Source organism: Canis lupus, chromosome 5 (genome assembly GCF_003254725.2).
Source record: "Canis lupus dingo isolate Sandy chromosome 5, ASM325472v2, whole genome shotgun sequence".
Lineage (NCBI taxonomy): Eukaryota > Metazoa > Chordata > Mammalia > Carnivora > Canidae > Canis > Canis lupus.
In genome coordinates this window covers 8228619-8254971 of record NC_064247.1, presented here as the reverse complement: position 1 = coordinate 8254971, position 26353 = coordinate 8228619, and the positions used below count along the sequence as shown (strand labels likewise).

At 47.1% G+C, this 26353-nt stretch overlaps 1 protein-coding gene and 1 long non-coding RNA gene across 10 annotated transcripts; one reads left to right on the top strand and one right to left on the bottom strand.

Annotated features, from left to right (window-relative positions):
- Positions 1-64: 64 nt before the first annotated feature.
- LOC112671091 (TIR domain containing adaptor protein) lies at positions 65-25253 on the top strand. Of its 9 annotated transcripts, none has more exons than XM_035717077.2 (5): positions 65-1874; positions 2080-2851; positions 14468-14626; positions 16282-16872; positions 17446-20963. In XM_035717077.2, the coding sequence occupies exons 3-5, from the start codon at positions 14560-14562 to the stop codon at positions 17463-17465; spliced, it is 678 nt and encodes a 225-aa protein (XP_035572970.2). In that variant the 5' UTR covers positions 65-1874; positions 2080-2851; positions 14468-14559; the 3' UTR covers positions 17466-20963. The 9 variants fall into 9 exon arrangements, 6 of the variants coding, with proteins under 6 accessions (XP_035572970.2, XP_048965733.1, XP_025320761.3 ...); XR_007410606.1 differs by lacking the exons at positions 65-1874; positions 2080-2851 and adding exons at positions 14203-14341; positions 25081-25253 and having other exon boundaries at positions 17446-17572; XR_007410605.1 differs by lacking the exons at positions 65-1874; positions 2080-2851 and adding exons at positions 14203-14341; positions 22884-24893 and having other exon boundaries at positions 17446-17572.
- On the bottom strand, positions 12032-14192 carry LOC118354898 (uncharacterized). Its single transcript, XR_004816296.2, has 2 exons — positions 14011-14192; positions 12032-13431 (listed from the first exon to the last, which is right to left on the bottom strand). It is a non-coding gene; the product is annotated as an uncharacterized LOC118354898 (long non-coding RNA).
- Positions 25254-26353: the final 1100 nt, after the last annotated feature.

Sequence of the window (26353 nt, the reverse complement as noted above, 5' to 3'; positions counted from 1 at the left end):
GGCTGGGAGGAGCACGGCCGCCTCGCGGGACCATTCTTAAGTCCTGGGTGGAGGCATCTTGTTTGCAGACTAATGCCTCCTCTTCCTGAGTTCCTGCAGGGGTTTGGCCATGGAGGGAAGGGAAGGGTTCATTCGTGTATGGACTATTTTTTCAGCTCCAACCCTTGGCCAGGCCCAGGGCTACATGTTAGGGGAACCAGGCAAGGCATCCTGTAGGTCCTCACTCGAGTGTTCTTATCTCCGCCCTGCCCCTCTGCCCAGGTCAGATGGAGTGCAGGCCCCGGAGGGCCGGGAATAAGTGATTCCAGGCTGTGGGGAAACCCAGTACAAACGCCCAGGACCAAGAGTCAGTGAGGTTCAAGGGACAGTAAGTGATTCGTCCGAGCAAGGTCACGGGGTGAAGGAAGAGGAGTGCTAAGAAGCAGGGCAGGGCCGGGGGCTGAAGAGCCATCTGCGGAGCTTGGGGCGTATTCTGTGCACTTTCAACAGGGAAGCGACACACTCCAATTTTCCTTTTAGAAAAATCACCCCAACTGCCTTGTGGAGACTAGATTATGATGTCAGGGCAGGAGGGCAGATGCGAGCCGTCGCTTCAGTCCACATGGCAGGGACAAGGGGGCCTGCACCGTCCTGGCAAGAAGCATGTGCGTCTAAGAAGTGACAGCAGTGATGAAAGACGGCCAAGTAAGACTCGGGTTTTTGGCTCAGACACTAGCTATACGTCTTGCCTTTCACAGAGTAAGGAACACCAGGGAGGAGCAGCGCGAGGGATAAGGTGTCTGGGACACGCGGAGTCAAGGGTGCCCACAGGACACCTGGAGGAGATGTCTAACCGGGAGTAGAACTTATTGTGTGGCCCCTCAGGAGGATCTGGGCTGTCGAGAGATGGACACTGTGGAAGAGAGTGGCATCACCCCACAGCGGGAGAAGAGTAGGGGGCTGGGGACCAAGGGGGGAAGCTGTAGGACCCCTCTCACATTTAGGGGTTGAACCAAAGGAGAGGAAGCCTAAGAGGTGGCTAGAGAGGCAGGAGAAAAGCCAGAAGCGTGAGGAGTCACAAGAACCCAGAAGGAGGGGTCAGCAGTAGCCACACATGCGCACAGGCTGGGCCAGTACCAAGTGTGTCAGTGGGGACCCCAGGGACAGCACTTCTGGAAGAAACCCCCCGTGGGGTTTGAGGTGACAGTTGTTGGGAAGAAGTGAGTGGGAGTAGAGACAGCTAGTAAAATGCTCATTCCCCCTCAAAAGGGGTCTTGGGGGAGAAGAATGAAAAAGAAGGCCGGCCTGACTGATGCCGGGCGTGAGGGAGGAGGACGGGCGGGGCGCTGCGAGGTGAGGGAACTGGAGAAGCCCGTGGGTGGGTGCGGCCAAGAGCCAGGAACCACAAGGTGAGCAAGAGGAAGAGCCTCCGGTGCTGAAAGACAGGAAGGAACTTGCCAGGGGCCTGGGTAGGGACAACTGCGGCGAAGGCTGTGAGCTAGCCTCGTGGGCTGCCCTGTGTTCACCCCCCTCTGTGGGGCAGGAGGAGAGGGGCCTTCACCTGGCCGCTCACCCTGGATCTACCTCAAGACGACACAGAGGACTGAGGAATGCGTTCGGGAAGCCTCTGCACCTGCACGGGGCTTTCCTCAAGCTTGAGGGAGAGCGCTGTCACGCCGTCTGCCTCCCGCAGGAGACTGAGCGTTGGAGTCCGGCCTCCTCCACCTCTGCCCCAGCTGCAGGCTGTGGCCTGCGTGTCCCTTACCACGCCAGCCAGTGTCTACCTGAGTCCCTGGGGCCCGAGGCGGACCCCTGGCTTCGGAGACTTCTGGGGGCAGTGGGAGGGCCAACCCTCCTAGGCTCAAGTCCCAGCAACACAAGGTGCTACCGGAATGGTGAGCAAAGCTGGGAAGGGCTTAAGAAATGCTTCATAAGCTGCAGAAGTGAGCCTTTCCAAAAGAGGGGCCTTGAGGAGCCCAGGTGCCCACGGTGGGCGGGGGAACGGCAGAGGTCGGGCCCCAGCAGGGAAAGCAGGGGTGGGTTTGATGAGGGGTAAGAGAACCCTCGGACTTGCTAATTTATCTCCTCTACGCCTCACAGCAACACTGGGAACCAGACACCGTAACTTGACGTTGAATAAAGCGGACGTAGGCAGGCTCCACGCTTCCCCGAGGCCGGAGGGCTAGTAAGTGATGAGCTCTGCGCGTGGACCCCAGCGGCCTCCCTCCAGAGCCTTCGAGCACCGTCTCCGACCACGCTGCCTCCCGGGATTAGTCCCTCCTTAGCTCTGCCCGCTGCTGAGAAAAGTAGGAACTCAGATTGCAAGGGAGAGCGTGAGCCCTCCCTCGGGCCTATAAACTCCCCCGCCCCAGGATTCTGGGGCACATCGGCCGGGTGTGGGCCGGGTTTCCACACCGCTGGGCGGTGGAGCACTGCTCAGGGCCACTGCCATTTCTACTGTGGTGAAACAAGTTTGGGAAATGCCCCGTGTATTCCCTCCAGCCCCCGCCCCGCCGGGGTTTCACAACGCCCGCAGCAAGCCCGCAGGTCAAGGGGCTGCCTCCGGGCTGGGATGGAGCCCTGCGCCCGCCCGGCTGTTGCGCCCTCGGCCTCTGCCCCTCCCCCCGGGCACGCTCACTCTCTCAAGTAAATGAGTAACATCTTTGGAGAAAAAAAATCCTGCGCTTGAGCCCCTGGACTGGCCAGCGGCTCTGCTACCCCGCGGGAGTCGCGGCTTCCCTTCCCGCACCTGAGGCCGCTACCACCCACCGCGTGGCCTTTGGCCGAGTTCAAGCTCTAGTTTTTTCTTTTCTCTCTTTTCTTCTTTCTTGGAGAGCGAGCGAGCGAGCAAGCGCGCGCGCGTGGAGCCAGGGTGAGCGCAGGGCCGCGGCGGGGCGCTCAGGCCCCGGGTCCGCCTTCACCGGGGACGGAGACGGGCGGCCCGGCGGGCCTCGCAGGGCGGCAGGAGGAGGCAAGGGCTGCGGCCCGGGACTGCTTCCCTCCCCGGCCCGGGACGGCGTCGGGCGGCTCCGGGGTCAGGGTGCGGGCCCGGGAGGAGGGGCCGGGGGCCGGGCCGCCTCGCCGCTTCCGGAGGAGCCGCGGAGCCGGGCGGCCGCCAGCCGGGCCTGCGCGCCGACTTCCCCTCGCCCCGGCGGCCGCAGCGCGGGAGCCCGAGCCCGAGCCCGAGCCCCCGCCCGCCCGCCCGCCCCGCGGAGGGGTCGCCGCCGCCCACGCGCAGGTGAGCCCGGGCGGGGGCGGGGGGCAAGGGGGTGCCCGCGGTGGGGAGGGCGGGGGCAGCGGCGGGGTGTCTGCGGGGCGGGGGGCCGGGTGCCCGCGGTGGGGGGCAAGGGCGGGGTGTCTGCGGGGCGGGGGCGGACCCCAGGGACCGCGGCACCCTGCGCCCGGGCGGTGCCTGCGGGACTGGCCGCACGGCCGCGGCACGCCTGCCCCGGGCCTGGGGAGGACCGCCTCCTCTCTGTGGCCCCCGTACCTGCTGCCGCTGCCCCCGGAACAGGGAACCTGGGCGACCTGGCTCTCCTAGCCGGCTGCCAGCCTGTGGGCCGCCGAGGAGCGCGTGCAGGGAGCCCCCGGCCCATGTTCCCCGGCGGGGTTTCTGCCGCAGCCTCCTCACATCCCTTGCGCTTCCTGCCCAGCGAGGGCAGGGCTGTGGTCGGGCTCCCGACCCACGGAGGGGTGTCTGGGCTGGCGCCGAGCGGTGCCGGGGTGACAGCACCGTCCCCCCCCACCCCCCCAGGACGGGTGAATCAGGAATCCCAACAGCCCTGGTAAGACGCGGGGAGGCAGCCCCGAGAACTACCGGGCCAGAGGGCACCTAGAGCCATGCATGTGGCTGTCAGAGAAGGTCCCGTCTAGTTATTTCTTTTACCTTGTAAAAAAAATCTTGAAATACGATCTGCGCTCAGAGAATTGCACAATCGTGAGTGTGCAGCTTACCCGGCTTTCACACAGTGAACGTTTTCTGTGCAACCTGCGTCCAGGGTCAATAAGAGCACGGGCTCGCCAGCAGCCCTGTGTCCACTTCCAGTGATGACGTTCGTCTAAGGGGAACTGTTATCCTGGCTTCTCACATCAAAGTGTACTTGGTTTCAGACTTTTGATAATATGGGCTCGTGTACCTGCTTTTGGTGTCGGGTACTTCAGTCTCAGCCTGTGAGATGCAGCCATACTGCACTTAGCAGTGGCTCATTTATCTCAACTGACTTGTAGTTTTGCACTGTGCAATTTATTTCTACTTTCTGCTGGACACTTGGGTTGATGGACGTGGGTTGTTTCCAGTTTGGGTTTTTTTTTTTTTTTTTTTTTTAAACAGTACTGGGAGGATTCTTGTGGCTGTCTCTTGGTGGACATATGTAGCAGCTCTGTTGGGTATATTCCTAACAGTGGAATTGCTGGGTGTGTTTCTGTTCAGCTTTAGCATACTTTAGTGCCAAACGGCTTTCCAAAGTGGTTGTACGAGTTTACACTCCCACCAGCAGTGAGTTCCTATTCCTCAACACCCTTAACAATACTTCATATTGTCTCTTTTTTTCATTGTAGCCATTCTGCTTAGTGTAGGCAGTGCTGTTGCACTGAGGTTTTAATTTGCATTTCTCTTATGACTAATGAATCCGCATCTTTTCGTGTCTATTGGACATTTGGATATCATTTTTGCCAAGTGTTCTTCTGCCCATTTTTTTCTGTAGATTGTCTCTTTCTTACTGGTTTGCAATAGTTCTTAAATATTCTGGTTATGAAACATTTATTGGATATGCATTTTTGAAATCTCTTCTCAGGAGATTGCCTTTTCACTCTTTTGAAGATGTCTTTTGATGAACAAAAGTACAAAAGTTCTTCATTTTCATCTTGCCCAATGTATCTTTTCCCCCCTCCTCCTTGTATGGTTGTGTTTTTTATGATCAGTTGAAAAAAAAACCTTTGCTTACCCCACGGGGTAGTGGGTGGGCATGAGTGAAGGTGGTCAGATCAGAAGGTACAAACTCCCATTATAAAATAAAGAAATCAAAAATAAATAAATAAATAAAGAAATAAATAAATAAATAAATAAATAAATAAATAAATAAATAAATAAAATAAAGAAATCCTGGAGATGTAATTCTACAGCATGGTGACTAGAGTGCAAAACTGTATTGCATATTTGAAGGTTGCTAACAGAGTGGATTTATTCTCATCACAAGAAAAAAATGTGTAACTGTGTAGTGATGGATGTTAGCTAGACTTACTGTGGTGATCATCTCAGCATATATATACATTTATCAGATGATTGTATTGTGCACCTGAAACTGTTATATGTCAATTACTTCTCAATTTTAAATAATCAGAAGGTAAAGTCAGGAAGATAATCTCCTGTATTTTCCTCAAAAGCTTTATTGTGATTCTCACTTGTATCTACCATCCATTTGAAATTAAGTTTTTTGTATGGTGTGAGATATGGGCTAAGATTTATTTTTTTCCACAAGCCTATCAAAATTGATGCAGCACCATTTTCCCCAATGCATGGCAGGGTCAGCCTTGTCATAAATCAGGAGACTATGGATGGGAGTCTGTTTTGGATACCCTGTCCTTCTGTCCACCCTGTGTACTTGTGCACCAATATGTGATAGGTCTTGATTATTCTGGTGGTGGAAGCTCTCAGCATTGTTTTTCTTTAAAATCTTAAGGTTTTTTTAAAATCTAACTATGCCTCCCAAAGCCCTTTAGAAATATGTATAAAAAGAAAAAAATGTATAAAAAGTAGTCATTTTGTAAGCTCAATAGGGCACTAATGTAAAGGTTATGCAGAATTTGTAAACCATATCCATCCATAAAGTTACTGCTGACGCAATCTCCAGTACATCCAGTGCTGTGTATCTACATCAGATCTACTGCAAAGTAAATACAAATTTGCATCCTTTTAGTTAAAATGAGCTTTAGTACCTGTATGATTCTGTTTCAGAACAAAGAGAATTTTTTTTTAAGATTTATTTATTTGACAGAGCGAGTGAGGGAGAGAGCACAAGTAGGAGGAACGGCAGAGGGAGAAGGAGAAGCAGACTCCCTGCTCAGCATCCCAGGCCCCTGGGATTTGAAGCTCCAATTCGAGGCTCCATCCCAGGCCCCTGGGATCACGACCTGATCCAAAGGCAGATGCTCAACCAACCACTGAGCCATCCAGGCGTCCCTATAATTAAATTTTTTTTAAATAGGTGCTGTTATACACACACATGCAGATGTATATACTTTCTGACATTTTTAAAGTCTTCAAGATTTACAAAATATAGTGTTGAAAGCATGTGTGCCAGCGAACATGATTTATTTTAATACAGGTCATAAGACTTTAGTTAATCAACCAGAATTCGGTGACTGTTTTCTGCCTGCTAGAGTCCCATCTTAAATTTCACTTTATAAGCAGAGTCAGTCATTTGGAATTTATCTCATAAATTCAATCCCAAGATTTACTGGGCTGCTTTCAATCATTTCACTGCTTATAAATGTTAAGTAACAATATAAATTGAGACTAGTGGCTCCTTGTATCAAACTTTCCTAGACAGCTCTTCAAAAACAGATTCTCAGGCCCCATTTCTGAAATACTGAATAAGGTTTTTCAGGAGTATCTCTATCTATCTATCTATCTATCTATCTATCTATCTATCTATCTATCTAATCTTTTGAGTATCTGTATTTTTTTAAAAGCTCTCTAGGTGATAATGATATGCAGCTTGGTTTGAGAACCACATACATAACCCATTAGACCAATCTTTTAGGTACATCAGAATCCTGGGGTGCGTGTTTAAAAATCAATTTCCCAAGCTTTACCCAGAGATTTACTTCAGTAGATTTGGGAACGGGGCACGGGAACTGGCATTTTAAACCATAACTGCAGTTAGTCCCTGTATTTGTTTTCTGGGCTGCAAAACAAATTACCACAAATGCAGCAGTATACACCAACACCTATTTATTATCTCATAGTTTCTGTGGGTCAAGGGCCCAGGCAAAGCTTAGCTGAGTCGTCTGCTGGGGTCTGACCTGGCCTCAATCCAGGTATTAGCTGTGGCTACAGTGCCACTGGGGATCCAAATGGGGAAGAATCTACTACCAAGCTTCCATAGGTTGTTCTCTGTTGGCAGAATTAATCTCCGTGTTTTCTTGCTGGCTGTCAGCCGGAGATCACTTCTCCTCTAGAGGTTACTTCTAGAGATCATGCAGCTTCTAGAAGCTGCGCAATTTCTTGACACTGACCCTCTCACAACACAACTGGCAATCTGTTCAAAGTCAGTAAATGAATCTCTTTCCAGTCTGCTAAGATGAATTTAAACACACACCCACGTTCATACGTCAGTATGACACAATATTCATATATATGCTATATTCACATGTACACATTTTTTTTAATACATTTTTATTTTAAGTAATCTCTACACCCAATGTGTGGCTCAAATTCAGGACTCCAAGTTCAAGAATCATACGTTCAACCGACTGAGCCAGCCAGGCACTCCACATGTTCACATCTTATGTAGTAAATAAATACATGCAGTGTATGTATATATACATATAAATGCATATACACACATACACCTCCTGTATACAGTAATGTAACCAGGTGAGAGACATTCCATAATCTTTGCCATATTCAATTGGTTACAAGTTATGAGTCTGGCCCACACTTGCAGGTGCGAACATGGGGGGCCACCCTAGGGCTTGTCTACTAGTCTGCAGACCACTCTTAAAACACAGTATTGTATCTATCAAGTTATTAACAAATAAACTGAGCATTGTAAGTGACACTGCTCGGCAAGTCCTAACAATCCTGCCCAACAAGTATTTTAGCAAATGTTTGAGAAGCAAACTTAACCTTTTTTTTTTAGATTTATTTATTTATTTTATTCAGAAAGAGAGACAGAGAGGGGGGCAGAGACACAGGCAGAGGGAGAAGCAGGCTCCATGCAGGAAGCCCGATGTGGGACTCGATCCCGGGTCTCCAGGGTCACACCCCAGGCTGCAGGCGGCGCTAAACCGCTGTGCCACCGGGGCTGCCCCAAACTTAACCTTCTTCTTCTTTTTTTTTTTTAAATATTCTTTTTTTTTTTTTTAATTTATTTATGATAGTCATACAGAGAGAGAGAGAGAGGCAGAGACACAGGCAGAGGGAGAAGCAGGCTCCATGCACCGGGAGCCCGACGTGGGATTCGATCCTGGGTCTCCAGGATCGCGCCCTGGGCCAAAGGCAGGCGCCAAACCGCTGCACCACCCAGGGATCCCCATTTTTTTTTTTTAAGATTTTTTATTTTATTCATTCATGAGAGACACAGAGCGAGAGAGAGAGAGGCAGAGACACAGGCAGAGGAGAAGCAGGTTCCATGCAGGGAGCCCGATGCGGGACTCAATCCTGAGTCTCCAGGATCACGCCCCGGGCTGCAGGCTGCACCAAACCACTGCACCACCGGGGCTGCCCCAAACTTAACCTTCTTAAAGTCAAAATCAAGTGTAAGGATAATTTATTGACCAAAGAAGTGAAAAACTATTTCTTTTTTTTTTTTTAATTTTGTCGTAATTTTTTTTAATTTTTTATTTATTTATGATAGTCACACAGAGAGAGAGAGAGGCAGAGAGACATAGGCAGAGGGAGAAGCAGGCTCCATGCACCGGGAGCCCGACGTGGGATTCGATCCCGGGTCTCCAGGATCGCGTCCTGGGCCAAAGGCAGGCGCTAAACCGCTGCGCCACCCAGGGTTCCCTGAAAAACTATTTCAAACAATTTTTAAATCTTTAAAGAGACCAGCCTTTAGCACTCAGATTCAATGCTTCTTCAGTTCACTAGCATGACCTACAAAGATAGTTTAATAGTTTAATACTGCTTCTGTAACAAATCACCAAAGACATAGTGGCTTAATATGACATTTATTAGTTTACAGTTGTGGCAGTCAGAAGTCTAAAATGGATCAGTAGGGCTATGTTCCTTCTGAATGCTCTAGAGAAGAATCAATGTACTTGCCTTTTCCAGCTTCTAGAGGCTGTCTGCATTCCCTGCTCATGGCCCCACAACCTCTGTTGTCACTTCTCTCACCCTGACCCTCCTGCCTTCCTCTTAAAAGGAGGATTACATTGAGCCCTCTCTGATAATCCAGGATATTCTTCACATCTCAAGATCCTTAATCCTGGGGATCCCTGGGTGGCTCAGTGGTTTAGCGCCTGCTGTTGGTTCAGGGCATGATTCTGGAGTCCCACATCAGGCTCCCTGCATGGAACTTTCTTCTCCCTCTGCCTGTGTCTCTGCCTCTCTCTCTGTGTCTCTCATGAATAAGTAAATACAATCTTTGGGGGAAAAAAAGAGAGATCCTTAATCTCATCTGCAAAATCTATTTTTGCCATGGAAGGTAGCATATACACTGGTTCTAAGGATTAGGATGTGGACATCTTTATGGGACTGTTATCTTGTCCACCAGACAGTGATTCCAGCTTAACAGAAATGTAATATGAATTATATAAGATACTTATTCTAAAATTGTATGTCTTCATAGGTTTCAGTACTTTCCCTGTAGAATAGATATTGGACCCCTGTTAGGTATTGGATAATACTTAATACACTTTGTGTTTTGTACAGTGAAACTTTGTAATATTTCCCTCACATAATATATTCCTACATATAATACTGCAAAAGCATTCTAAAAAACATTAAAGGTATCATGCTGTTGCTTTTTTTTAAAGATGCTTTTACTAGTTTTCTTTTTTTTATTATTATTTTTAAAGATTATTTATTTATTTATTCATGAGAGACACAGGAGAGAAAGGCAGAGACACAGGCAGAGGGAGAAGCAGGCTTGATGGAGGGAGCCCGACGTGGGACTTGATCCCAGGTCTCCAGGACCACACCCCGGGCTGAAGGTGGCGCCAAACCACTGAGCCATCAGGGCTTCCCTTTTACTAGTTTTCTATCAAGCCTTTGTAATTATCTACAAAGTAGGTGTTTATGGGGGATCCCTGGGTGGCTCAGCGGTTTGGCGCCTGCCTTTGGCCCAGGGCGTCGGTCCTGGAGTCCCGGGATCGAGTCCCACATCGGGCTCCCGACATGGAGCCTGCTTCTCCCTCCTCCTGTGTCTCTGCCTCTCTCTCTCTCTCATAAATAAATCTAAAAAAAAAAAAAAAAAAAATAAGTAGGTGTTTAGGTATATGTCATTTTACTTTATGAAGTTTTTTTTTTTTTTAAGATTTTATTTATTCATGAGAGACACAGAGAGAGAGAGAGGCAGAGACCCAGGCAGAAGGAGAAGCAGGCTCCATGCAGGGAGCCCAATGTGGGACTTGATCCTGGATCCCGGGTTCACCCCCCACCCTGCCCCCGCCCTCGGCCAAAAGGCAGATGCTCCACTGCTGAGCCACCCAGGGATCCCTTTATGAAGTTTTTAAAAACATAAGGAAAAGGGACTAGACCTAAGGCCACACAACGAATCCAAGGCTAAACAGAACTAGTGATTAGACCTTCCATTTGGAGATTCAGGATCAGTCTTCTGTTTGACAATGACATGTCCTCCATCCCAGTATATGACTAGTACTAAATCTTGTAAAGGTTAAAGCATATTTGGTGTGATAACTCATAGCTTCAAGTAGACAGTGTAGAGGGTTAATGGAATTTATCTGCCATCTTGCTCAATTATCCTATGTCAAAGATGCTGTTTTTTCCTGTATTTAAACTTTTCCATACCATTAGTCACAAGGGCTTATACCAACCCACTTACAGTGGGATATGCCTTCGGGCAACTGGATTGCTTCTTAACCAAGCGATGAAAAAGGCAATTACCAAAAACCAGCATCTATGTATGGCCAAATGGGCAAGTCACACCATAAAATGAGAAACTGAAACTTTTAACCTACATCTGTTAAGAGTATGATGTTAACTTCTAATCTTTAAACTACATTAAGAGTATCAAACGATTCTCCAGTTTGTAAGTCTATCAAAGCCAAATAATGAATTTTGAAAATTAAAGCAAAATTGACAAAATATTTAAAAAATATAAAAACCCAGAAACATTATGTCTATTGCTGGGGGATAAGAAAGGACATCTGGAATGGCTGAAATGAAGATGCTGAGGGACAGCCACCCTAGACCTGGAAAAGGATTTCAAAATCGATGGTTATCGGGCACTGCCTTAACTTCAGCGTACCACTCAGGCTGTCTGAAACCCAAAGAATAGGAGGTGGGAAAAGAAACACATACATGCCAATGTTCCCTGTTTCAGGTCCCCTTGGCTGGCCTAGCAGCCAACTGCTCTTCTCTTTCAAGTTGTCTCTGGATCCTGTGCCCACTGCACTTCTTCTTTCTGTCCCCTTGCTGCAGTGGTTTAAGTTCTCCTTTTTTTTTGAACTTTGATACAGTTTCATGAATCATCAGTAACACATCTGATTGTCACTGGCTTGGCATAAAGGTGTATAGCATTTAGCAGTGAATAGAGAATCATCCTCAACATTAAATAACATTCTTTCAATTTGAAAATTTATGTTTTTCACAAAATAAGTTGTTTTCCTGTGAGTTCCCTGCGGTCTGTTTTGACCTCTGTGGATAGGTCAGAGTGAGAAAGCAACTCTCTGCCCACTGCTCCAGCTCTGGAGCCAAGTCTTGACCAGCTTTTCATGTCAGGAATGTTACTGAAACACTGAGACTCCAATCTCAGAGGAGGGAGGGCTCTGCTCCACATAGTGTCCTCTCAGAAACCTAAGCTGAAAGAGACTCCACCAACAGGGACATCTTGGTCATTGTGGTGGGAAGGAAACATAATTTGCCCATTGAAGAGATGCTTGGTCCTCTCATTTCCATATAAATTTAGAAGCAGTTTGACGATCCCCACCCCCCCTACAAAAAAAAATTCCATAATTTGGACAACACTGATCTTAAGATTAGTTTGGGCAAAATTACGAGTCTTCTAAACCATGAACATAATATATCCCTCCAATCTCTCGATTATTTAAAATACATACTAACCCATACTATTTTCTGAACATTATATGCCATGAATCATTAGCATTTTACATAAATTATGTTCACAATAAAGCTGTGAAGTCCTAGTTTTATTTTATTTTTTATTTTATTCATGAGAGACACAGGCAGAGAGAGCAGCAGGCTCCATGCAGGGAGCCCAATGTGGATCTCGATCCTGGAATACCAGGATCATGCCCTGAGCCGAAGGCAGGCCTTCAACCGCTGAGCCATCCAGGTGTCCTGAGAATCTAGTTTTATTTCCATTTCAAGGACAGAGAAGCCAAAGCTTAGCAAGATTAAGTAGCTTACCAAAGAACACAGTTAAGAGGTGAGAAGCCAGGCATTCTGCTTGTAGTCTGTAGACTTCATTATGTGACACTACCTCCCTGAGCTGATGGCTAAGGGAAAAGGGAAAGGAGGGAGAGAGGGGTGTGTCAATGGGCCGATGGATAGGTGGATGGAGGAACTATTGAGGGGAAGGTAGACTAGAAGAAAAGTCTCCCAAGGTTTCTTGCATGTGCTCTCTATTACCCAGCATCTGTCTATCTGAGTACATAATTATTTGTCCTCCAATTTCAGCATTGACACAGGAAGTCCTTGTTTGTTTGGGAAACTATTTCTCCTTCTACTTTGAAGGATAGTTTTGCTATCCTGGATAGAGTATTTGTGACTGGAGAATTTTTCCACCCAGCTCTTTGAATATATCATGCCTTCTGGTTTGGAGAGTTTATGCTAAAAATCTGCGACTAGACTTACGGGTTTTCCCTTGTAAGTAACCATCTCCTTTTGTCTTGCTGCTTTTAAGATTTTTTTTTCCCCTTATTACCATATTTTGCCAGTTTAATGATAATATGTTGTGGTGTGGATCTGCCTTTGTTGACTTTGTTGGGGTTCTCCGAGTCTTGGATCTGGATATCTGTTTCCTTCCTCAGATTAGGGAAGTTTTCAGCTATTATTTCTTCAAATTTTCTGCCACCTTTTCTCTCTCTTCTCCCTCTGGGATCCCTAGAATACGAATGTTCTCGTGTGTTATTTGATGGAGTCACTGAGTTCCCTAAGTCTACCCTTGTTTTGCGTAATCCCTTTTTTTTTTTTTTTTGTTCAGTTTGCTTACCTTCTGTTACTTTATCTTCTGTGTCAATAATTTGTTCCTTTGCTTCTTTCATCCTGTTGTTCATTGCATCCCTCCTGTTTCCAACCTCATTTATTGGCAACTCTTTTATCTCTCAGCAATCCTGTCTTATCTGTGCCACATTGGTCTCCGTGAAGCCTTCGACTGCCATCTCAAGTCCACACAGCATCCTTACGAGTGCTCCTCTAAATTCTCATTTAGATTCTATCAGACATCCTTACTTCTGTTTTTCTTATTTTGGCCATGGCCTTATTTTGTCCTTTCTCTTGGTATAAATTCCTCTGTGTTTGCATTTTTGTCTGAGTCTCCGCCTTCTTCTCCGTTGTTAGAAAAAGCCAGTTGTTTCCTGCTCCTGAAAGCGACGGCCTCGTGAAGGAGAGGTCGTGTAGGGCCCGCGCGCGCGCGGCCTGGCTTCTGGTTAGTGTGTCTGGTGTGTGCGGGGTGCACCGCGCGGCTGCGTTTCGGCTGCCGCTCCCTTCACACCAGGCGTCTGCAGAGGCTCTGGTGAGTTTTAAGCAGGTGTGCTCTGGTGCGCTTGTTAGAGACCTGATGCTCCTTCCACGAGCGCTGAAGGCCGCGGGGCACCACGTCAGTAGGCGCGGCGAGGGCAGGGGTTCGTGTAGGGAGGGGTTCTGGCCGAGGGGCCGCCGTGTGTGTGTGGGGGGGGGGGGGGGCGGTAAGCGGGCTGCGCAGCCTGGCCCCGCGGAGCTGCCCGGGGCTGCTGCCCTGCCGCGGTCGGCCTCTGTTCCCGGACGGGAGTCTCCGCTCGGCGAACGCGGCCATGCCCAGGCGCCCCTCGCACGCCCGCGTCCCTCCTCTGCCCTCCCTCCGGGAGCAGCGCCGCGCCCGCGGGGCTCTACCGCAGCCGAGTGCTCCGGCCTTCAGGCCTCCGGGCGGGCCGCAACACCTCGCAGACCCCCGCCCGCCTCACCTCCGCAGCCCGGCGCTCTGGGGCCGGTTCTCCGCGCGCCGACTTCGGTGTGGCCGCTTCTCCGCCTGCAGGTGCGGGGTGTGTCCTCCGGGCGATTCCCGGGGGGGTCCTCGGGGCGGCTCCAGAGCCCCCTCGCCGTGCGGCGGCGCCGGCCGCCATCTTCCCCGTCCTCCCGCCCCGGAAGTGCGCGTCCAGAGCTTCCGGCCGGCTGCCCCGCCCCCGAGCCCCAGGTGCGCCGGCCAGGTGCGGCGGCGGCGGCGCGTCCCTAGCGCAGCGTCCCTCGCGCAGCTGCCCTCCCTCGCTGAGCTCCCAGACCTGCCGCCGTGCAGAGGTGGGACGGGGTAGGGAGGGAGGCCGAGCCTCTGTCGGGCCCCGGGCGAGAACATCTCGGGCCCACGCGCTGGGACAGAGTAAGGTAAGGACACCTTTTGTGATCCCCTCTCTCCGTCTCTTCCAGGATGGCTGTTCCCTAAGGTCAAGACTGAGTCCCCTCCCTTCTCTCGCTTTACCAATGCCTGGTCTCATGGGGCCAGTTTTGAGCCCAGCACTATGGCATCGTCAACCTCCTTCCCAGCTCCTCGCTCCCGGTCCAGGAAGCCTGTGGGCAAGGTGGCTGGTGAGTGGAAGCAGACTCCTCCTCCCTCCGCTCTTGTTCGTGGCGATGGGCGATGGGCGAACTCCTCCGTGTTCCTGTGGGCGACGAGGCAGGGCTGCCCGGCCCTAACGCGGCAGGAGGTGCAGGGAGGCCGACGATGGTGGGCGCTGGCCTTGACCTCAGAGCCCAGGTGTTCGTGGTGAGCGAGGGGAGAGGCACGCACCAGAACCTTCAGTCCTTTGGGCCCACAGCTCTTCCGTGTGCGCTCCGCTAATTTTCCCAACATGGAAACCTGGGTGCTGAGCACGTGGCATTATGTTTCTTGTCATCTAAGTCCTTCAGAACCGTTCAGAGGAGGGAGCGAAGCAGAGTGAGAAAAATCAACCTCCAGAACACTGAACTCTGTGACCTTACCAAAAGCTGGGGAAGCTGAGGGATACTCACTGTATACCAGACACTGCATTGTTTCAGTTATCCTTCAACAACATTTTTGTTTTTTAAGATTTTATTCATTTGTTCATGACAGACACACAGAGAGAGGCAGAGACAGCCAGAGGGAGAAGCAGGCTCCATGCAGGGAGCGCGATGCAGGACTCGATCCCAGGACCTCGGGATCACAAGCTGAGCCGAAGGCAGATGCTCAACCGCTGAGCTACCCAGCTGCCCCCTCAACAATTAAAATGAACCTGTTACAGATGAGGAAATGGAAGACATAGAGCTGCAGGCTGCAGGTTCATAATGAGATCTATGCCTGGCTCTAAAGTACAGGCTGAATCACTAGGCTCTCTGCTCTTCGGGAGCTCTGAGCAGTAACCCTCTTCCATGCTTTTGTTTTATCATTCAGAAACAATCTGGGATTTCTCAGGGCCAAATGGATGCCAGTCCCTCTCCTCTTTCCCTCCCATAACGGGTAGCCCACCTTAATCTAAATCCACCTCCCCTCACTGCAGAAAGTGGGTTTGGGAACTGATTGATCCTTACCAGCTTAACACGGCTCTACTTACCGACTAGCAGATGGCTGGTTAGTCAGCACTAGCTGGAAGTTCTGGGCAGAATAAGCCTCTGGAATAGGGCAAAGACATCTTTCCTAATCAGGCTGGTGAAAGTCAGACTTATTTCCTTTCCTCTCCGCCCCCCCCCCACCCCCCGCCGAATATTGTTGTTATACCAAAGGTGTTTTGTTTATTTAGTTATTGAAGTATAATTCACAAACAACATTATATTAGTTTCAGGGGTACAATATAATGATTCATTCAGTATTTGTACATACTGTGAAATGATCACCACAAGATTTAGTTAACGTCCATTACTATAGATAAAGAACTTTTTTTTTCTTGTAGTGAGAACTTTTAAGGTTTCCTCTCTTGACAGCTTTGTAATATGGAATACAGTATTATTAACTATAGCCAGTATGCTTATATATTGCATTCTCATGACTCATAAAACAGCCAGAGTTTTTATGACTTCTGCAAACCTTTAAAGATAATGGAGCCTTTAAGGCAAGTCCTGAAGCATGTACAAAATAGCAGAGCAGTAGGTCTCTGAGAGAGTAAGGTGGCATGGTTTGCCAGTGTGGGGAGATGGGTGGGCCTGCCTGGGTGGGGTCCTCTGTGCAAGGCCATGAGGACGCAATCTGGTAAGAATACCCGGCCCAAGCAGTGTTTCTGTCTCCACAGACTGGTTCAGGCAGGTCCTGTCGAAGACCTCCAAGAAGCTGTCCGACTCTGCAGAAAGTACCTCCAGTGATGTTTCACAGCCCAGGTCCAAGGACAACCCCCCACCCCTGGGCCTCAGCTCAGCTGTGTCTCCCAACTCCCCATCAACATACGTGGGTGCCAGCAGCAGCAGTGGCAGTAGTGGCCGCTGGAGCAAGGACTATGATGTGTGTGTGTGCCACAGTGAGGAGGACCTGGTGGCCGCCCAGGAGCTGGTCTCCTACCTGGAGGGCAGCGCGGCCAGCCTGCGCTGCTTCCTACAGCTTCGGGATTCGACCCCAGGCGGCGCCATCGTGTCAGAGCTGTGCCACGCACTGAGCAGCAGTCACTGCCGCGTACTGCTCATCACCCCGGGCTTCCTGCAGGACCCATGGTGCAAGTACCAGATGCTACAGGCCCTGAGTGAGGCCCCTGGGGCAGAGGGCCGCACCATCCCCCTGATGTCAGGCCTCACCAGAGCTGCCTACCCTGCTGAGCTCCGGTTCATGTACTTCGTGGACGGCCGGGGACCCGATGGTGGCTTTCACCAAGTCAAGGAAGCTGTCATGCGCTGTAAGCTATTGGGGAGGAAGGAGAAAGGAAAAGTGGCTCGGCCACAGCAGCTGATCTACTTTGGCTTTAGGGACACAGCCACTGTAGTCCAGTAGCTCAGAATGCAGGCTCTGGAAAAGGCTGTTACTTGTGGAAGTCATTTGACCCCTTTGTATGTGGATTTCCCCATTGGTAAAATGGTACCTAAATAAGTATATTCTCTATACAAGTGATCAGATCAGGCCCTGCACCTGTAAAGTACTCATAACAGGCAAAGCCTTCCACATACCAAGTTCTCAATTAATATCAGCTGTTATCATTATAAGTATTACTATTAGGTTTCTCTCACGGAAGTCAGGTTGATGTCCACCCAGAGCCAGGAAAATGCCAGGAGGGACACTGGCTCTTAGTAAGGCAAAATGGTGCAAAATAATAGAAAAGAACTGTGTATCTGGGGGTGGGGGTGGGCATTACATTACAATCGGTTTGGAAGTAAAATAGATGAAAAGGTAGAAGAGGCAAGGCCTACTGGGGGAAATAGATGCTGGGATTTGGGAAGGGTGACAAGCCCTGTGATTCTGTTTGCTCTTTCAGACCTGCAGACCATCAGCTGACATTTCTTACATCACCACGGAACCCAGAAAGTTGGAGTGAAGCTGGAAATCGAGTTAGAGAGCTCAGGGCCCCACAGGGTCTTGGATTCCAGCAGATGTGACGAGGTGTAAGGAAACAGAGTTTGTAGCACTTTATATGTGATCCTGGGGTCAGATTGCCCATCAGACACCCCTTACTGTGGGCTCCCCAGGAAGGTCATGGGGAAGCTGGGGACTCCCCCAGGAAGGTCATGGGGAAGCAGGGGACTCCCCCAGGAAGGCGTGAGGAAACTGGGGACTCCCCAGGAAGGCCATGGGGAAGCCAAAAATAGTAGGTGGCAGGAGGTCCAGATACCAAGATGATCACCAGTCTTTTGCCTCTTGTCTAACTGGACACATGACGCCTGGCACGTACCTACATCTTCTTCCCCTAGAATTGGCTGCTATAAAGATACATCCCCCCCTGAAGAGGTGACTCACCTGGTTCTTTCATGACTTAGAAGCCTACACTGCATGCTTCAGCAGGGATGGTTTCACCAGTTGCTTGGCATTAGGAGAATGTAACAGGTACCAAGTCCTTCACACACTACTGCCCTTCTCTTTCCTGGTGACATTGTTCACTTCACAAGGCTACATGAAAGATGCACTCAGCACCGTACTGTATTTATTTCTATTCCGTGTGTATCACAGACCTAGAAAGCATCCTGAATTAGGATGTGGGCAGGGAGCAGGTGGGGTGAAGAAAAGGAAAAGCTCAGCCCCTAGCCCTGGGTTAGGAGCCGACCCACCGATGCTTTGACTCACGGGGGCCCCATCAAATGTCTGACTAGAAGTCAGGCTTCTACAAGCTTCTTTACCTCTGTACTAAGAGAGCTCAGCAGCTTTCTTCTGGCCAATGATTGTGTACCTTGTAGGACAAAGTTTCATTCGTCTGCTCTCAATAAGTCTGTTGTTGAACCAAGATGAACTTTTTCCCCAATCTGTAGTTGTATGCCTCTTCTCTCACTTCCCCCTGCCATGTTCCCTCCTTTCACAGAGAGATCTATTTGAGATATAATTAACATATTAACATTAGTTTCAGGTGTAAAACATGAGTCGACATTTGTATATATTATGAAAAAAAATGTTTCAATTATGGATTATTTCATTACATACAAAAAAATTATAATGTTCACTCATGTATCTTCCACGCAGCTTAAGAAGCAAGCAAAACCTTGCAATCCTGATGGTGCTGCCTTTGTGTGCCTTTAATCCCCTTCTCTCCCTTCTCTCCTGAGATTTAATCAGCATTCTGAATTTTTAATTTTATCACTGATAGCTTTTCATTTATACATCCCTGACAACATGTTTATCTTTACATGGTTTTGTGCTGTATGTAAATGGCATTATAATTGTATTCTACAAATTTGTTTCATTTACGACATAACAAGATTTATCGATGTGGACATATATAACGCCAGGAAATTCACTTTTGTTCCGGTATGTAAACAGACCACTATTTAGCCACATTCTTTTTTTTTTTTTAAGATTATTTATGAGAGAGAGAGAGAGAGAGAGAGAGAAGCGGGCTCCATGCAGGGAGCCCGACCTGGGACTGGATCCCGGGACTCCAGGATCACGCCCCCCGGCCAAAGGCAGGCACTAAATTACTGACGACCCAGGCGTCCCCTTAGCCACATTCTTTTGCAAATGGACATTTAGTTGTTTCCCATTTGTTGCTATCAAAGTGAATGAGCTTATGAATAATTTCTACATGTTTCCATGAATATTTTTGTACATGTTTCCATGAGCGAGATTTTCTAGGATTTAGCCTAGATGAGGAACAGCTGGGTAGTAAATACACATCTTCAGTTTGGGTAGAAAATACCAACTTTGCTTCCAAACTGGTTTTGTCAATTTATATTCCTACCATTTGTGTATAGGATTTCCCACTTTTTCATGTTCTAACACTTAATCATCAGATTGTAAAATGTTTGCTGATCTGGTGGGTGAAAATTGTATCTATTGCCATATTCTTTTTCTCTTTTTAGCCTTTTTTTATGAAAAATTCTATGTATATCATATACCAAAGGGGAAGAGAAAAATCTGATGAATTCCTCGTATACCCATCACCCAGCTTCAATAGTTACCAACTCAGCTAAGCTTCTATCAGCAATAACTCCAGTTCCCTCCCCACCAGATCCCTTTGAAGCAAATCCCAGGCATTATTCCTGCATATTCAAGCTATGTATGGGGGATCCCTGGGTGGTTCAGCAGTTTAGTGCCTGCCTTCGGCCCAGGGCGTGATCCTAGAGTCCCCGCATCGGGCTCCCTGCATGGAGCCTGCTTCTCCCTCTGCCTGTGTCTCTGCCTCTCTCTGTCTCTCATGAATAAATAAAATCTTTAAAAAATAAAGCTGAGTATGTTTTTAGGAGTCTTAAAATATATATATATACAAATTTTTTAAAAAACAGCTTTATTTTTTTAATATAAAAGCTTTTACCTCTTACTATAATCTGTGCTTTTGTCTTATTTGGGAAATCCTTCCCCATTCCTGTAATTTCTTCTGGAGTTATTTCCCATTTAGGTCTTTAACCCAGCAGGATGTTTTGCTTGGGTTTGATTATGTTGTTGTTCTTGGTTTCTAAGTCAAAGGTCCAATTTGTTTTCCCATTTGAATTGCCATTCTTTACTAACTACTAGTCATCCATCCTTTCCTCCCACCAGTTGTGATGTCACTGCTGCCATTATATTGTCACACGTGGGGGGGTCTCTTCTGTTTGTGTATCCTTGCATCAGTGACACACTGGCTCACTTAACTATGGTTTTTAAGAAGTTTTGATCCCTATTTCTGATACCTATTAGTATTTTCATCGGTGTTAGATGAGAGATTAATTTGGGAAGAATTGGTCTTTTATAATGAATCTTTCTCCATAAAAATGCTAGGTCTTCATTATTGATATCTTTATTTTTTTATTTTTTTTAGATTTTATTTATTTATTCATGACAGAGAGAGAGAGAGAGAGAGGCAGAGACACAGGCAGAGGGAGAAGCAGGCTCTGCAGGGAGCCTGATGTGGGACTTGATCCCAGGTCTCCAGGATCACACCCCGGGCTGAAGGCGGCGCTAAACCGCTGGGCCACCGGGGCTACCCTATTGATATCTTTAAATGTAAAGTTTTATAATTAGTAACTTGTATTAGATTTATTCCTTAGTACTTGATATTTTCTGTTGCCACTGTAAAAGGTACTTTTATATTTTTTATCTATTACTGGTAGAAAGGATCATAATTACTTTACATATTGATCTAATATTTAGCAACCTGCTGAATTACTTAAAAAACCACAGACTTTGTTGGGTTTCTGTAAAGACAATCATATAATTTGCAAAACAAAAAACTTTAGTTCCTTGTCTTTCTGTGCTGCCTAGGACCACCAGCCAGTATGTTGAAGGTGACAATAGCAACTATCTTTGTTTCATTTATGCTTTTAAAAGGAATGCTTCCAACTTTTCTCCATTAAATGTGATATTTGTTATCAATCTTTGGTTTGGTACAAATTTTCTTTAACAAGTTGTAAGTTTTCTGTTCCTCGTTAAGAGTTTTACTTATCATGCATGTGTTTTAAATTTAGTCTACAATGTCCCCATCTACTGAGATGATTTGTTTTTCCCCCCTTTTAAATCAGTTAATATAATGAATAACATTCTTTTTTTAAAAAAAAGATTATTTATTTGGGGGGAGGTGCAAGCACACAAAGGGAGAGGAAAAAGCAGGCTCCCCGCTGAGCAGGGACCTCCCTCCACCAAGGGGCTCTGTCTCAGGACCCCAAGATCATGACCCGAGCTGAAGGCACATGCTTAAACTATTGAGCCATCCAGGCGTCCCAATATTAGACTTCCTAATTTTTTTAAGTATTTTATTTATTCATGAGAGACACAGAGAGAGAGAGGCAGAGACATCGGCAGAGGGAGAAGCAGGCTCCCTGCGAGGAGCCCAATGCGGGACTCAATCCCAGGACCCCAGGATCACGACCTGAGCCAAAGGCAGGTGCTCAACCACTGAGCTACCCAGGTGCCCCAGCAAATAACCTTCCTAAATATCTTAGTCTCCTATAGTGGGAGAGCTTTTGTTTTGTTTTTAATAGTTGGCCCTTTTGTTGAGGTTGTGGACCTTAGAGATCTTGGCCCTAAGGGAAATCCTCTCTTCTAATCCTTCACCTTGCACAAGCCCCAAGGGCTTGTCTCCTGTGCCTTAAACATCACATTGAAAGTCCAAGGCTCTAGAAACAAGCAATCACTCTTAGAACTTAAGCTTCAGTGTCCACTTAACCATTCTATAGACTCATGCTCCCACATTTTGCATTTCTGAAAATTTTATTCAGAGAGCAGCAGTATAACCAAATGGATGTTTTTAATTTTGCAGCCAGAATGTCAGGTGTTCTTAGCTGACCTGTTTTTAGAATATCTCATCTATCATAAGGCCTGAAATTTGGGAGAAGTTTTGAGATTCCTCAAGAAGACTGGAGGATTAATCCTTATTGACAGATGAAGTCTTGCCAGTAATAACCTAGTTATCTAACATAGTTAAACTTTCTGTGATCGTAGTAATGATCCACATGTCTGTGCTGTCCAGTGTGATAGCCACTAGCCATATGAGGCTATCAAGCATTTGAAACCTGGCCACATGACCGAGGAACTGAATTTTTATTTTATCTAATTCTAAGTAATTCAAATGTAAATATCTCCATATAGCTAGTGGCTATTAGATGGGACAGTGCAGGGCCTTCTAATGTTTCCAAACAAAAGGAACTAAAAAATGATCAACAGATAAATGCCTATGAGCCGAGTGAAGCCCTGTGGTGTTGCTGTAAAGGTCCGCTGCACTCTGCTGTCTGATATTCTAATAGGTCCTCTTGGAGGCTGAGGCTTCCTAGGAGTTCGTCCTTTCCTTGAGCCAGGACTTCTTAACAACTGCATTTCTGACCTTACAAATATATTTTTTTAAATATTTTATTTATTCATGAGAGACACAGCGAGAGGCAGAGACACAGGCAGAGGGAGAAGCAGGCTCCATGCAGGGAGCCCGACGTGGGACTTGATCCTGGGACCTCAGAAACACTCCCTGGGCCGAAGTTAGGCGCTCAGCTGCTGACCTAAATATTTAATTTTTAAATTTTTTTTATTTTTTGAATTTTATAAATTATTTTTATTGGTGTTCAATTTGCCAACATATAGAATAACACCCAGTGCTCATCCCGTCAAGTGCCCCCCTCAGTGCCCATCACCCAGTCACCCCAACCCCACCCCCCCGCCCACCTCCCCTTCCACCACCCCTAGTTCGTTTCCCAGGGTTAGGAGTCTTTCATGTTCTGTCTCCCTTTCTGATATTTCCCACTCATTTTTTCTCCTTTCCCCTTTATTCCCTTTCACTATTTTATGGTCAACTAATATTCAACAAAGGAGGAAAGACTATCCACTGGAAAAAAGACAGTCTCTTCAATAAATGGTGCTGGGAAAATTGGACATCCACATGCAGAAGAATGAAACTAGACCACTCTCTTGCACCATACACAAACATAAACTCAAAATGGATGAAAGATCTTAACGTGAGACAAGATTCCATCAAAATCCTAGAGGAGAACACAGGCAACATCCTTTTTGAACTTGGCCACGGTAACTTGCAAGATTCATTCATGAAGGCAAGAGAAACAAAAGCAAAAATGAACTATTGGGACTTCATCAAGATAAAAAGCTTTTGCAAAGCAAAAGATACCGTCAACAAAACTAAAAGACAACCTACAGAATGGGAGAATATATTTGCAAATGACGTATCAGATAAAGGGCTAGTTTCCAAAATCTATAAAGAACTTATTAAACTCAACAGCAAAGAAACAAACAGTCCAATCATGAAATGGGCAAAAGACATGAACAGAAATCTCACAGAGGAAGACACAGACATGGCCAACACGCACATGAGAAAATGCTCTGCATCACTTGCCATCAGGGAAATACAAATCAGAACCACAATGAGATACCACCTCACACCAGTGAGAATGGGGAAAATTAACAAAGCAGGAAACTACAAATGTTGGAGAGGATGCGGAGAAAGGGGAACCCTCCTGCACTGTTGGTGGGAATGTGAACTGGTGCAGCCACTCTGGGAAACTGTGTGGAGGTTCCTCAAAGAGTTAAAAATAGAGCTACCCTACGACCCAGCAATTTCACTGCTGGGGATTTACCCCAAAGATACAGATGCAGTGAAACACCGGGACACCTGCACCCCGATGTTTATAGCAGCAATGTCCACAATAGCCAAACTGTGGAAGGAGTCTTGGTGTCCATCGAAAGATGAATGGAGGGATCCCTGGGTGGCGCAGCGGTTTAGCGCCTGCCTTTGGCCCAGGGCGCGATCCTGGAGACCTGGGATCGAATCCCACATCGGGCTCCCGGTGCATGGAGCCTGCTTCTCCCTCTGCCTGTGTCTCTGCCTCTCTCTCTCTCTCTCTCTCTGTGACTATCATGAATAAATAAAAATTAAAAAAAAAAACATAAAGAAAGCTGAATGGATAAAGAAGATGTGGTCTATGTATACAATGGAATATTACTCAGCCATTAGAAACGACAAATACCCACCATTTGCTTCGACATGGATGGAACTGGAGGGTATTATCCTGAGTGAAATAAGTCAATCGGAGAAGGACAAACATTATATGGTCCTAAATATTTTAATCACAATTATACCGGGGCAGCCTGGGTGGCTCAGCAGTTTAGTGCCGCCTTCGGCCCAGGGTGTGATCCAGGAGTCCCGCGTCCTGCTCCCTGCATGGAGCCTACTTCTCCCTCTGCCTGTGTCTCTACCTCTCTCGCTCTGTGTGTCTCATGAGTAAATAAAATCTTTAAAAAAAATAATCACAATTATACCTGTGTTGGTGAATTTGCCACTAATGAATTAAATCTCTTAATTTCATTTTCTATTTCTTCTTCGCTCACTACATTCCAGGCACAAGGGCCATTTTTGTTTCCAAAATGTGTTTAGTTCATTACTGCATTAGAGTCGTCAACATTCTGACATCTCTGTCTCAAATACATGTTCCCTGGTCTCTTCACAGGCTGGTTCCTTCTCATTGTTCAAATCTCAGTTCACTGTCACCTCCATGAGAAGCCTCCCATGACCACCTTATCTCCTCCCTACCCCCAGGCTCTATCACATTGTCCTGTTTTACTTTATCACTCATTCATTATCTAAAATTATCCTATTAGGGATCCCTGGATGGCTCAGCGGTTTAGTGCCTGCCTTGGGCCCAGGGCGTGATCCTGGAGACCCAGGATCGAGTCCCCACATCAGGCTCCCTGCATGGAGCCTGCTTCTCCCTCTGCCTGCATCTCTGCCTCTCTCTCTCTCGGTCTCTCATGAATAAATAAATAAATCTTTAAAAAAATAAAATAAAATTATCCTATTTGTTTACCTCATCTCCATTTGAATATGAATTCTATAAAAGTAGAGATTCCCCCTTGGCTTGTTCAGGATGGACAGTGTTTGACACAAAGAAAATGGAAGCCTAGAGACTAGAGTGACTTCCCCAAAGCTGCACAGCTGGTCAGTGTTGGGGCCAGACTTCATGGCTCCTAATCCTGGGCTCTTTTTGTTAAAACACAGATACGCTGCTTGAAGTACACCTGGGTGGCTCAGTGGTTGAGCATTTTCCTTCGGCTCAAGTCGTGATCCCAGGGTCCTTGGATCGAGTCCCGCATCAGGCTCCCTCTGAGGGAACCTGCTTCTCCATCTACCTATGTCTCTGCCTCTCTGTGTCTTTTATGAATAAATAAAAATCTTTAAAAAAAATGATACTCTTCTCAAATTCTCTTTCAGAGAGAGAAGAGGAGAAAGAGAAAGGCCAAGAAGGGTGTGGGGGCGTGGGGAGGGGAGCAGGAAGCTGCTCAAGGCGTGGGGAAGGGGAGAGGAAAAAAGGGAAAGAGAATGCATACTTAGAAATTTCCATAAGATCTATGCCTTGAATTTTGCTATAGCCATTCAACCACAAAAGACATTTGTTCTAGTATTGCACATAGTTTATGACCTCCTACAGTATACTCTCAGAAGGTGGGGGATGTTATCCAGGACACTTGTGGACAAGCAGCATATGTTTTTGGCTGAAGATAATCATTCCAGATCCTAAGTCTCCCTACTAATCCTCTCTACTTCACAAAACCACTGCCCTTTTATCCAATTCATAATATTTCCGGTAGAAAGAACCCAAAAACAAATGGTCACTGACATACAGCACACTTTGTTATTGATGGACTGAAAATCGCAAAAATTGCCTCCTTCGATAGTTTTGTCTACCCAAACTCAAAGCTAACATGGGCAAAAAAACAGCACAATTTTTGACTAAATTTGGAAAAATTGGTATCTGTCCAAAAACACCCGGGACTAGTTAGAAATAGCCACAAAAGAAATTATAAGTAAAAATCTTATGTGGCAAAAAATAAATAAATAAATAAATAAAGCACAGAAACTCTGACAGATGATTCCTATTCAAGCTGCAAATCACATTTCTGTGCAGCACAGCAGACACAAGAGCAAACTAGGTTAGCAGAGGAGACAGAAGCCTTCAGCCTGGAAGAAGAGGAGGTGATGGAAATGTATTCCGGGCCTGTACGCTTACCTTTCTTTTCAGCACTGAACACTATGAAGATTTCTGTGAAAATGGGTGAAAAATGGAAATGGTTTAATGACCCTCATAAAAAATCGACCAAGAAATAAGACTGGCTCAATAGATTGTTTCAGAAACACTCCTTCCATGCTACCTAAGCAATGTGGGTATATTTCTCATTAAAATGTCAATATTTGGGGATCCCTGGGTAGCCCGGTGGTTTGGTGCAACCTTCAGCCCAGGGCGTGATCTTGGGGTCCCGGGATCGAGTCCCGT